At 34.2% G+C, this 14,398-nt stretch overlaps 1 protein-coding gene across 3 annotated transcripts in view; it reads right to left on the bottom strand.

The window, feature by feature from the left end:
- Positions 1-14,398, bottom strand: part of DPYD (dihydropyrimidine dehydrogenase) — a 982,193-nt gene that overhangs the window by 354,597 nt on the left and 613,198 nt on the right. For all 3 annotated transcript variants that reach the window (XM_058303142.1, XM_058303141.2, XM_058303140.2), the window contains exons 15-16: positions 13,427-13,495; positions 4,738-4,821 (exon numbers count right to left, since the gene is read on the bottom strand). In XM_058303142.1, coding sequence (XP_058159125.1) covers positions 4,738-4,821; positions 13,427-13,495 — 153 coding nt within the window. The remainder of the gene's footprint in view (positions 1-4,737; positions 4,822-13,426; positions 13,496-14,398) is intronic.

Below are 14,398 nucleotides of genomic sequence, written 5' to 3'. Positions count from 1 at the left end.
AACTAAATGAAACTGGTCTCTGACCTTCCCAAAGACCATGTACCAGTATATTAGTCAGCTAAAGAGGTACTGATGCAAAGTACCAGAAATCTGTTGGCTTTTATAAAGGGTATTTATTTGGGGTAGCAGCTTACAGTTACAAGGCCCTAAAGAGTCCAATTCAAGGTTACTTCCTCTGTTGCCACATGTTGAAACAAGATGGCAGGCGATGTCTATGAGGGTTCAGCTTTCCACTTTCCTCTTAAGGCTTCATGGTTCCAGCTCCTTCTGATCTCAGCTATAGGCTGGAGGGCTCATTTCTTTCTGGGCTCAGCTGCTCTGTTCTTTTCACAAGGTCAGCTGTAAATTAACAGGAAAACGGCTCGTCTCACTTCCTGGGGATGCAGGGTCCTCTTTTTCTGTGTCTATGGAGCTCCCTTCCTCTGTGTATCACTGTGTATCTATTTCTCTGTTCTCCTTGATTGAGTGTCTATTTATATCAAACAGAGTTGCTGTAATGATATGGATGAATCAAAGCCCTAATCTTGATTTAATCAAGTAAATGCAAAACCTCTGAATTTAAATCAATCAAAGGGTATCATGCCCAGAGGAATAGAACAGTTTTCAAACATAATCAATATCTTTTTTTAGAATTCATAAATAATATCAAACTTCCACAGGTAAAAATATTGGTAATAATTTCATATTTAAAAAAAAAGAACAACACTGTGTGGGCTAAAGAGCATAATAAGAAAACAACAAAAATTATTTGAGGTATAATTAGCTGTGTTCTGCATCTAGTTTAGAAGGTCCTAGAAGATGGCAGTAAAAAACCTTTAAATGAATTATAAAATATCAAAAAATGGTAATTTTCTAAATGCAATAATACCCCTTTACATTTAAGAATGGGGGAGACCTCAAAGAGGTGCCATTTTAGCTGGATTTTACATATTTATTTTACAATTTATTTTAGTTTAGCTGTGATTATGAAGTAATATGCTGTTACAGGAAATGTGATTACACAGATTTCATTTAAACAACTTTAAATTTGAATGTTAAGACATCAGAGAACCTCTTTTTTTTCCCCAGGAGAGAGAGCACCTAAATAGGTTCAGGTTTAACTTGTGTTTTTATATGTTTTGGAAATTAGATTTTATAACTATAAAGGAGTTTAGAGATGACCTAGCCTTGAATTTATTTTTTGCTAATAATTATAATATTTAACACTATTTGCTAGGAACTGTCTTTGGTGCCATTTCTGTATTCAACTTAACAGGGTAATTAGAATGCCACCAATTTTGTTGGTTTTTTAAAAAATCTGTTAAGTAGGATAAAAATAATTACTTCACAAAGTTAGAAGATTGTTGTGAAGATAAGGAAGAATCTTTTTTTTTTTTTTTAATGTTGCAATAATACTCTCTGGAGTGATCATAAACGAAACTGTAGCATATTTTCCCCTTTGCTTAAGCATCAAGATTATTGGGACTATCAACTAAAATGCCTAAATTTGATTGAAGAACAGGTACGGCACATGAAAGACAAACACTTTATTTTAGCCGTGTTAAGTATAAGATATCTATTAAGGCAGTCAATGCCTTACTTGAACAATTGCTACTTATTCATTCACCAAATGAATAAAGGAAAATAAACCAAAAGGGAGCAGCACAGGTTAACATAAAGACGACTAGGAATCATGTAAACAAAGCACTGTTTTTTATGCAGGTCAGGGAAAATGTTAAAATATTTTTGTAAAAAGCAGTAGAATATGCATTCTTTTATTTCTTTATTTATGTTTTACCAGTATTGGTAAAAGGTAGATTAAAATAACATATTGGACTTTTAATTATAATGTTAAGATTCACAGATTATTAAAGCTGGAAGGCGATTTAGAGATCTAGTTCATATCCTGTATTTGAGATGGAAACTGATGCTTCAGAAGAATAAAGGGCTTGATCAAGTTGACACAAATATTAATAGTTTATGGAAAGAATATAGAATGAAACTAGACTTCCTTTAAACACCTGGCAGGCTTTAATTGTTTAAGATATATATGAAGTTTCACCTGACAGGGAATATACAGGTCAAATTCCTAAGGCTAGCTTGAAATTTGCCTTTTTTTTTTTTCTGAGTGAAAATATAAGAATTTTATTTATTTTTTTAAGGAGGTACTGGGGATTGAACCCAGGACAAAAATTTGCTTTATTTCCATAAATTTCATAAACAAATCTGATGCTTTTATGTTGGAGCACAGGGGTTATAGTCTCCCCAGTTCATAAAATTCAAGCTTTTAGTCACTAATACACTAATGGAAACATTTATAATTAGTTTAAGTTCTTAGAAATTGTGTGTGTGTGTGTATGTATATATATACATACATCTATATATATCTAGACTATACATATATATATATAGAGAGAGACTATATATATAGTATTGTAGCCATGGGACTAATGTAAGTTTGGTTCATTTGTGAAGCAAATATTTATCAGGCTCTGAAAATGCACACAGCTCTGTGACTTGCACACAGAGTGCTTTCAACAAATGTAAGATCACATTGCGATTGGGAGAAGAAACTGGAATGGCCTCTCAGTCCACCCAACACTAAGTTCAAATTCTCCATCTCAGCAACATACAAAAGTTCAAGACTTTGAACTTCACGAAGTGAGGAAGCAGCGATGGGAGAAGAAGGTAGAGAAAGCAAAGGAGGAAGGAGAGGAAAAGGTGAATATGCTCAAGAATCAGGGTTAGAGTAAAACATTTTTTAAAATGCACTGATATTCTTCCTTTCCTTCATTTAAAATATTGAGCATTCATATGTCCTGAGGCAGAGCGATTATTTTAAAAATATTAGAGCCAAAATGATTTATTCATTTTATTGTTCAATTGTATAATTTATAAAAGAATTAATTCAAAAGAATATTTCTAAGCTTGGCTGATAAGAAGGATTGGTTTCAATTTTAGCAATTAAAACTAGTAAGTGAAATAGAAAGTTCCTAAGTTTCCTTCAGCCTAAAATGTTACGGTTTTTGGAACATATGTTTTCCATGAGATTAAGAAATCTTAATAACTGCAAACTTTTAGCATTTGGTATCCTCATGAAGTTAAAGGCTGTGCAAAAACTCATGTGGCCAGAGAGCAGATGTAGCTCAGTGGGTGAGTGCCTGCTTCCCAGGCATAAGGTCCTAGGTTCAATTTCTGGTACCCCCTTAAAAAAATGTAAGTAGCCAAATGAGGAGCCAAATGAGAGATGCTTAACAGCTGGGTGAGTGCAGATGTATTAAAGAGACAAAGCCTACTCTTAAGATAGGACTTGGGCAACATTTTCAAAATAATTGTCATATTTATGGCAAGGAGTAAATAAGAAAATGCACTTTTCTTTTTTTAGAAAAAATATAAAATTAACCAAAAGGTTTAAATTTTCCATAGCTGTTTTTATCCATGTAACTGGAAAGTATTTTGGCTCTGAGTTTCAGAGACTATGAAAGAGATAAAGGGGGAATTTTATCTTAAGCTGAGAAGAGTGCACTACCTCAGGCCTTTTGTTCCAAGTGTCATTCCTCCTTTTTATCAAGTTATGCATCTTGGCACACTAGCTGTTATCTAATCATATCACTCATAAAAGTTATGATTTTATGTAATGATTTTTTTCCCCACAGGTTAATTCTGCTGCTTGGTGCTTTTACCACACTTACCGATCTCCAGGGCAACCTGTTGCCAGTGGAAAAGAGACTATACTAGTAAAACATTTAACTAGGCCTTCCTCTCCTGCTGCAACATAAGAATGGTTTCTTCCTAATTCACATATCTATTCTGAAAGTTAATTAAATATTTACAAGGTACTTTAAAATCTTCCCTGAATGCTAATACAAAAACAGCAAACTATGTTCATTTGAATAAGCAGAAATGATTGCCCTCCCAAATTAAGAGCCTCTGCATTTAATTCATATCAATTCAATGACTTTAAGGGAAAAAAAAAAGTCGCCTACTATGTGCAAGGCCTTTTGCCAGATGCGGGAAATAAACTTTCCAGGACTAGGAAATCTTCTGTAAATTACAATTCATATTATTTAATTCATACCATTTTCCTCTGAGCTTAAAAGCTAAATTAGATGCAAAATACTTACCTTTTTAGTATTAAGCTTTTATATTACTACTTAACATACAACTCTGTATCCAGTTACATTAAGATCCAGTATTTTTTACATATTAACATATTTTTTCATTTTATTCATTAGGTTTTAAAAATTATTTTAGCATGAAGTTTCCATTTATTGTATCCAAAAATAAAAATAGCATCAAAGTCTTTTTGCAACTCCCCAAACACAGAGAATAATGATCATATGCTAAAAAATGTAAAATGCAATTTATGCTGTGCCCCATTTACTACAAAATCACTACGAACAATGCATTTTGTACACTATATTGCTCTAGGGAAACTAGTTCGGCATAGGAATGAATAAAGAACACTGCATTTGAAATCAGCTAATTCTGCTTCAGAGCTTTTAAAAACTATTTGTTATATTACTTCCTGTCAAGCACATAATGTGGTATTTTCCTCAATAAAACTAAACAGTTGCTATAATTTCAGCTTTCCTCATTTTCCACTTTTTAAGCACTAAATATTTAAACAATGCAGACCTGAAAGTCTCAAGTTGGTCATCTGTCCTATGACCACCACGCCTAAGGTATAGTGGCTATCCTTGCAGGCACCTGTGGAGTCTCACAGATATGTCTAGGGGCAGTGGTCAAAGCTCTTACCTGCCCACAAGCCAGGCCCATTCCTCTTTCACCCATGCCATGTGGACACGATAAATTTAACTCCAGGGCATCTGCTCCGGAAGACTTGAAGATATGGAAGGAAAATGAAAGGAAAGGCAAAGGTTTAGTGTAGTGATATGCTTTCACCATTGATAACAAAACCCACATATGTAGAATTTTAACGTTCTGTTTTCTGTGCCACAGCTTTCTTGTGAGGTCTGTTCTGACTCTCTCAACTTAAGGTGTGTGTAACAATAACAAGTTGTGATTTCTAAAACTTAACAGGTGCCACTCACTGTTGTTCTGTGCTGTATACTTTTTATGTCTAATTCTCACGATCCACATATTACTATGATCCAATTTTACAGATAAGGAAACTGAGTATAGCAAGGTTAAATGACAAGTTCCATTAATAAGTGACAAAGCAGAGATTTTAACTGCCGGTTTGTTTGATACCACATTTATTTTTCACTAGACAGTTCCTATTTTTATAGACCCAACTCTTACTAATTCTGGATAATTGGTACTGGTAGCAGAAGTGAGAAGAAAAATGGAATAGCCTATCTGGAATGAATGGGGAAATTTTTTAATGTTTTTGACTGAAAATCAGTTTTATATTTAAAAAGTCTATATATATAAAAAGTTTTATATTTAAAAAGTCTATATATAAAAAAAGATGAAGTACAGATAGCTTAGCCTTTAATAATGAAATAGGAATCCTTATTTAACTCATTAATTCATTAGTACACAAATAGTCCTCCAAAAATGAACAAAGCATTTAGTTCATTCTAAGTATTAGAATTTGTGAGAAGTCTTCCATGAAAAACGTTAAGAAGAAACAAAGCATTTTTATAGTTTAATATAGTGATTTCAGCAATGGGGATTGAATTACAAATTCAAATTTTATATTTTTTTACCTAACTGCTAAAATTTCTCCAATGACACATTTTTTAAAAAGTAAGGCCAATAATGAGCTTGATTCAATTTCCATATGAATATAATATGCCTATCACATCTTACAAAAGCTTTAAAAAATGCCCACTATTCTTTACGTATATCAGTCTATTGTTTAGACCAATAGCTGTTTTGTCAAGGTCTCTCTTCCTAACTGTTCACTTTTTCAGCTTATTTTTCCTTCTTAATGAATTTTAAGTCGTATCTCAGCAAAGCTATCCATCTTTTTTCATTAGTGAAATCTACTTTATCTTCTGCACATTTGTGGAACTCCATTCTCTAACACAGTCTCATTATGCTTTTTGCTTCCTTAATTCAATATTTAAGTGCTTCATGTTATTTAAAATTTACCATAAATCATGCAACTTTTTTCCTGTTAGTTTGCTAGTGAGCATGGAGAAGGTACAGCCTACTAACTCTTGAGTTCTAATCCAAAAATGTAATTTAAGATGCTTTGGCCAAATCAGTTTAACCTTCTTTGTCCCTATCTCCTCAAGTGGAAACCACCTCTCTCAATGCCATATCGTATAGGAAAAATGAGTTTAATTAAAGGTTTGCATGCTACAATTATATACAATACTGCACTTGTCTTATTATTTCTTGGTTACTTCAAGTATTCCCTTTAGGTTTTCTTTATTTAGCTGAAATGCAGCCATTAATAGCAAATCGATTCAAAATTTTGGATTAGATAAGCTTTAGGTTGTACTCATATATATATTTTTACACTACAAATATATCTATATATAGTACATAAAATGCAAATGCTTACAGTACAAATTAAAATCTTTTAAAACTACTTATCCAATATAAAGTCTTTTCAGTGACTAATAATTAAAAATTTCCTCATGATTATACACATGTACAAACACCCACCCACCAGTCATATTGGGAAACGTTTTTGAAATGAACATAAAGGCCTCAAAAATTAAGACAATCCTCCTCACCAAGAGACTGGGAACATTCATTTGGCATCTGCTTGAATATTCCTGTCACAGGATGCACACACCACCTTAAAAGGCAGTTAATTCCATTTCCAAGCAGCTCTAACCATTCAAAAAGTCTTAATTGCTGAATTAGCATGAAATGTTAAATTAACTTAAACTGGGCATGCATTCTGACTCCTGTTAGTCACAAGCTTTTTAGTTTAGTCACTTAGCCCAGAGTTTATTCTACCTCACCTAAATGATTATAAAATAAAGTAGCATAATTAGGCAGTGAAAGAGGAAATATTGCTGCTTCTAATTTTTTACATTATCAATTTATCAACCATTTGTTTATACCAAAGTAGAGTGTAGGTCTTTGCAACTAGATTTCATGGGTTTGAATTCCACTTTTACCATATACTGGCTGTGTGAACCTAGGTGCATTTTTTTTTTAACCTACTTTTTGCCTCAGTTTCCTCATCTCTAAAAAAGTAGGAAACAATGGTACTAATTCATAGGGTTGTTGTTGTAAGATAAAATTAATTTAATACAAGTAAACAGCTTAGAACTATGCCTGGAATATAGTAAACACTAATAAGTGCAAACAATTACAATTACTGTTTGAGCCAGCTAGCTACCTTACCACGCATCCATGCAAAAAGCACTTCCAACTTGTCTTCCCCCTGCCTTGATCTGAAAAGGATTTAAGGTAACTGAAATTTGCCCTACATTCCCTATACCTGTAGGAGATGAAAAAAGAAAGAAAAGTACTCTGAGGAATTCTTGAAGTAGTGCTAGCAGTGTAGTTTCTAAAACTCTTTGAATCACTTTATAAAACCCCTCAGAGAAACTAGGGTGGCAAAACTACAACCCGTGTACAAAATGTACAACAAGTAAGGTGACAGAACACTTCCTCTTGCTCTTCTCCTTTCCTACTTCTCCTTTCTTTTCCCTTCTCGGCCAGATCAACGTAGGTCCAGAGTCACTGGATGGGGCCAACAACAGTAGGTGACTGTGAGGATCTGAGGAAGCCATGGGGGTCCAGTGTGGGCTGTCAGTGCCTGAGACATGTGAGGGACATCCATGTGGAAGAGGTGCCTGGTGTGGTATATCAGAGCCCTAGAGGCTCGTGGCTGCTGCAGGGGCATCAGAGCCAAGCATGGTGAGGAGTGGTTCTCTGCAGCAGGAGAGGTAAAATTCTTGGATTTTCCCTTAATTTCTTTTTTTAAATTAATTTATATTTTATTATTATTTTTAAAGAAGCTTTAGATTACATAAATGTTATATTGAAAATATAAGGAATTCCCATAGACCTCACCCCCTTCCCTTCCACATTTTCGCCATTAACATCTTTCATCAGTGTGGTACATTTGTTACAAATGATGAACGCATTTTGAAGTACTGCTAATAACCATGGTTTACAGTTTACAATATGGTTTACACTTTCTCCACACAATTTTATATGTTTAGACAAAATGTATAATGGCCTGTGTCAGTCACTGCAATGTCATGCAGAACAATTCCAATGTCCCCAAAATGCCCCATTTACAACTATTCTTCCCTCTCTCCTCTCAGAACCTCTGGTGGCCACTGCCTTTATATCAATGTTACAATTTCTTCCATTACTAGAATAGTTGCATTCCCCACTTATGTTTGTTCAATCCTCAATCTTGAGGACTTGGGGATGGTGATGCCCGTTCTGCTTCTGAATGATAGGGGGCTTAGATCCTACAGGATAGATGGGTGGAACTGTCTTGACTGAAGTTGTAGATACTCTCTGTTTTTTGGGATTAGCATTGTCCATCATCACCTTTTTGTTAGTTGTCCTGGGTGAGTCTAAAGAACTGGAGAGTAGGTATTGGCTGCAACTCTGCTGAAATTCAGGGCTCAACTAGCATATAAACAGTCACAAAATTAAGTCTCTGGGACACATATTTAATGGGTATAGTGCTAATTATGGGTTCAAATAAAGGGGCATAAGAACTATGTGTAGGAAAATTATAAATAAGTGCAAATTTGATACACTGGGGAGACAGGTTATCATATATTCCAAGGTAAGGCCCACTGGCAAGAAGCTGAATTCCTGGGGTTTTCTGCCCTGCTTATAGTATCCAGATATCTCTAAAGCCCTTAGGAGCACCCTTGCTTGAGGCACTGCTTACTGTGACAGTAAGATCCTCCTAATATATGCATAAGCATAATTTCTGGAATGACCTCCTGACTCACCTTGAAATCTCTTAGCCATTAAAAATTCATTTGTATTTAATATTTCCCACTTTTGGCCAAGTTCTTTTTCCAAATGCATCACTAGTTGATATCTGGTAATAACCCCCTCAGTGCTAGGGAGGCTCACCCTTGGGAGTCATGTCCCATGGTGGAGAAAAGGTAGTGAGTTTATATGCTGAGTTTGGCTTAGAGAGAGGCCCCAATTGAGAAACAAGGAGGCTTTCAGTAGGTAACTCTTAGGCAATAATACTAGGCTAAGTTTCAATTTCACAAGAAGGTTCATAAGTATGAGTATCAATATCAAGGGCCTGGTGTATTAGTCTGTACTTTTCCACTATACACTACCCATGTACTCTATGGATTCCTGCCACTCTATTAGAGAATGTAGCAGGACTCACCAGAACGGGAATTCAATATTCTTTTAGTTATTGTGTGGGTCTCCACCCACCGAGACAATACCCCATGATCTTGAAAACACATTCATATTCCACAGAGGCATGCCCCAGGTACACCCCTCCCCACACATCCCCTCACTACTGACACCCTGTACCAGTGATACTCCCCTGCCACAGTTGTAACCCAAACCCCCAAAAAACAAAGTGAAAAAATTCTAAATAAAAATGTGAAATACAAAATAAAATAAAATATAAAAAAAATTTTTTAAAGTTCTTTTGCATTGTCTTTCATTCCTATAAGATCTGTTATCTTTTAAGTACAGTGATGATTTCATCTGTATCTTCCCCCAGGGTCTTATTTTTTATTTCACTTTATTTTCAAAGAAGCTTAAGGTAACAGAAAAGCCACATAGAAAAATACAGAGGATTCCATATGCCCCACTTCCACCCTCTTTCATATTTTCCCCTATTAATAACATCTTACATGAGTATGGCATATTTGTTAAAATTGCTAAACAAATATTGAAGCATTGCCACCAACCATGGTCAATGGTTTATATTATGGTTCACTTTCTGTACTGTACACTTAACAAGATGAATAATGGCCTGTGTCTATCATTGCAGGATACTGTAGAACAATTCCAATGCCCTAAAAATGGCCCATGGTCCCTTAATTTCTTTTATTAAAAGAATATATGATCTCTGATGATGACTTTCTATGTAGCAACACTGTCATCTAGTCTTAACTTTCCAAAATGTCAGACAAGTTCTCTGAAATCTTGAACCTCTCTGAGGTAGAGTTGTGACCAATAAACACTGAGCACAAAGGTGGTGCCTGTGTCTAATCCCAGAGTGTCCAGCTACCTCGGTTGCATTCTGGTTTGCTTATCTTCACTGCTCAGGGCCTTCTATCCAACTGGTCCTACATACTTTTGTAATGGCTTCTGTCTGCTTTTTACCCCAACCTATTTGAGATTTCTTAATTCCAACACCTATTTAATTTCACAACATACTGTTAACTCAGACATGGTAAAAAATGATGGAACCTGCTTTGAAAAGCTTTATTATGACTCTGATAAGAATAGTTATGATCACCTAGTTTTGATACCTGTGCCTCTCCATTGAGTCTTCCTGGTACCATCCAGCTGGTCCAGAGATACACTCTACTCCCATCCTTTCCTCTAAACTGTTGTGAGGCAGGATGATTCCATATGGCACTCCCTGACGCACATGACTGAGTAACTGGCTCAATGCCTTGTGAAGCTGTGGCTAACTATAATCCACCAAACTGTGTCTACTTTTCCTTCTTCACTTTTTCCTCTTTCCTTCTTCCTCACTCTTACTTCTCCAGGATTGTATCCTTCAATGAAATATTTTCACATTAGCTTTGGCTCAGGCTCTCTTTTCTAGGCTAATACATGTTAAGAAAGAAATTAATTCACTACGTATTGAAGGCCTAATATTGTGAGCCTTCAGTAATGGTTCAATTTGGAATATATCTGACAGCACAATTAAAGCAAACATATATACATAGCAGAGGCTACATCTTATTCATCTTTGTTTTGGCTGGAGAAGAACTGCTCACAGTAGGTGCTTCATATATGTTCTTGTGCATGAAATTGGAATAGGCTATCAATGTCCCAGAAAATCAGAAGACCCTTTGTTCAGATCCTGGACAAAGAAAATTGAGCAGAGCCTATCAACATTACTGATTTGAAACCAAGCTGTGAAAACTTTCCCAGAGGCTGCTTTTTTTGTGTGGTGCTCAAAAAACATGAACACATGGCAAATTCAAACCAGGTGGAAGAATGGGTAAAAGAAGACATTACAAACATTTGCATTCTAAGGTTAGAGTGAAAGGGATTGTTTGGTTCAGCAAGGTTCTATTTCTAGAAGAAAACAAAACTTTCATAAGAATATGCATATAACAAGGAAGACAGTAGGCATATTTTAATTTTTAGAAACAGCATTTTGTTGAACATATTTTAAGAATGTACCTGAGTTATTTTTTATTATTATTTTAACCATCCACATGGTCTTTTAAAACTTTACTCAAAATAGTAAAATAACACTATAATGACCCCCTTCTTGTACAAGTTTTCATTCTGACAGTTTTTCAATCTCTTTTTTTTATTTTCTTGTACAACAGGACCTGTTATGTTATACATGTTTTATTTCTGTTTTCTGATGACAAATAGCTGTTAATAGGTTTCCTCCACTCTTTATTGCATAATTTAAACATCTATTATAAAGAAGCACTTAATAAATTTAAAGTACACACTTCATCACTTCGAGTCCCTTGCTGAACTTAAAAACGGTGGCATGTGAGAGTTTCCAATGAGTTATCTCTGGCATCATATTATCACCATACCTAAAGACATGTATATTTTATTTATTTATTTATTTATTTATACATACCAAGTTTTGAACCTAGGACCTTGTACTTGCAAAGCAGGTACTCAACCACTGAGCTACACCCACTCTGCAACATGTACATTTTACAAGGAATAGTAACTTTGGTTTGAATACTATTGGTTTTGTTTTGTTGTTGTTTTTATTAAATACTATTGTTTTTATTTTAATTTGTTTTAATGTGACCCCTTCCATTATAACAAAATCTGTTTTAATCTGTTTTGAAACCAGTGTTCATAAAAATAAAAACAGATACTGACTCCATAGAGTTATTGGGTGCCTATCACAGCAAGTCATGATGAAGTCATGTTGCCTAACATTGCCTTCCAGGGGAATGTGAAAGCCTAGGGATATTTCCTTCATGTGATATCCCCCTGGGCCACTCCAGATTTTAAGACAATAGATGCATTTTTTTTTCTTAAATTGACACCATCTACAGATATACCTTCTTGATTTAATAGACTGTTTTGACTGAATGGAAAGCATTTCTTTCTTTTCTTTTCTTCCTTCCTTCCTTCCTTCCTTCTACTCTCCCTCCCTCCCTTCCTTTCCTTCCTTCCTCCCTCCCTTTCCTTCCTTCCTTCCTTTCTTTCTTTCCCTCTTTCTCTCTTTCTTTCTACTAAAAAATTACTTAGAATATGAAATTAAACTGCAATTAAGGAAATCTATATGGGCTGTGAAAAATATCTTAAAATTGGTTAGTATTTTATAATTAAAGACTTTGGCTTTGTAAATTTACTTATTTAAAAACTAATGTCCAAAAAGGCAGAGAAGCAAGTAGCGTGATAAAGACATTCATCATCATAAGCTTGAAATTGGCAAAGCTTGTGCCAGGCACAGACTCTATGGAGGATTTCATGGTCAATTAGGTAAATACATGTATAAAATGGACTCAGTACTGAAGATCACAAAGCCAATTACTGATCATGTTTAATTTCACCCCTTCCTAAGTCCCAGAAGAAATTTTTTGTCTCACAATTTTAAGATATCCAAATAAAATGTACAATAAACATTTTTGAATACCAGAGAAATCTTTATGAATTTGCGATGCAGAATCAATTAGTTCATAAGCACCATTAGATTTTGTCTTCTATATTTCTAAGACATTTTTATAAAACTCCAGCTAAGACCGTCTAGAGTATTTTCCATGACAATGTGATGGAAGTGTATGAGCAGTTTTAAAGTATGTATTTTTTTTTAATTTGAAATACAAGTTTGAGGCATAAAGTTAGTTGTTTGCTTTTATGTAAGATTCAATTTATATTATAGAAAACCTGCTGACTGGTATTCTATTCAGGAGCATTCTGTCTTACCATATTATGCATGACTGTATTCAAACTAGAATAGTATTAAATGAACCTTTTATATTTTAAATATTCAAGAGTTTTATATTCAAAATTTCTTTTCTAACTGTCAAATTAGTTTGCCTAAAGGCAAGGTAAGATCAAGTTAGAATCTCAAAGGCAGAATTAAATTTTATCATGGCATCCATCATAATATGCAGTTTGCTTAATATGCAAATAAAGAGTATATGGATTCAGAGAATAAAGGATTTTTAGGTAGTGGGTGAAATCCCAGGGACCACTTTTAGAGAATAGATTCTTTAAAAATTTACATTTCCATCATTTTAATGAAAACAGAGTAAACAAATTATTTAGAAATGATTTGTTACCATTTTCTATTCAATTTTACTTCTACTGTATTATTTTTCATGGCAGCTCTTTATTTAAAAGTAATAAAAATAGAGAAAAAATAAATATATACTAAAGAAATCATTACCTCAGCCTTTTTGGAGAGCTCCATCCAGTCATTTTTGTTGTAACTGCACATGATGCTGGCAATCACAATCTTTAAAAAGGAAAATACAAGGAGTTATGCGGTTAGAAAAAAAGATATACATACATACAGTCATACCTGGTAAAATATATTATAAAAATGAGTTTTCAGTCTACTGAAAGAGAAATCATTAGAAAAGAACAGAGTATTATGGTGAAATAGAGAATGGGATTTAAGGCTTCAGACTTATAAGAGACTTTCTCATGTACTACCTTTAAATATTTGAACAAGTTACTTAACTTTTCTGATTCTCAATTTCCTCATTTTTAAATGAGTCATCCTCAGAAAGCTGTAGTAGGAATTACATAATTTATGTATGTGAAAAGGGATGTCTAAATTACATGGTACAATTGAAATGCTTATTAATATAATTACTGGTGTAGCCAAAAGGTTTCAAGTTATGGAAAAGAAACAAATTAGTGTCTCCTTCAATTGGAAATACTTATAGTATGGATGATATTTTCCTAGTGCATTAGAGTTAAAAAATTTTATTAACTATTACTTATTCAACTACAGTCTTATGGTAACCCTACAATGGAAGCTATATATTAGTTACTAGTTTCTGTTCTGAAGCCAGATGTCCAGGTTAGAGCCCTGACTTTATTACTTACTGTGTGACCTTGGCAAGGTACTTAGTTTCTTCACTGATAAAATATGGATAAAAATACTACCTATGTAGAAAACTAATATAGAAATTTCTATGACTTACATAGCTTTTACCATTTCTAGGTGCTGTTTTAAGGATTTTAACTTTATTAACTTATTTAATCACTCTGATGTTATTCTCTCCATTTTACAAGGGAACACAGAGGCACTGAAATGTAAAGATCACATAGCTACAGGATGCAGAGCCAGGACTCAGACTGAGGCAGTCTGACTCAAGAGTTTGTATTTTAACCACTATTTTTTGCTGGC

The sequence above is a fragment of the Dasypus novemcinctus genome, chromosome 9 (genome assembly GCF_030445035.2).
Source record: "Dasypus novemcinctus isolate mDasNov1 chromosome 9, mDasNov1.1.hap2, whole genome shotgun sequence".
Classification (NCBI taxonomy): Eukaryota; Metazoa; Chordata; class Mammalia; order Cingulata; family Dasypodidae; genus Dasypus; species Dasypus novemcinctus.
Note: the sequence above shows the minus strand (reverse complement) of the source record. Positions and strands in the feature narration are given on the sequence as shown.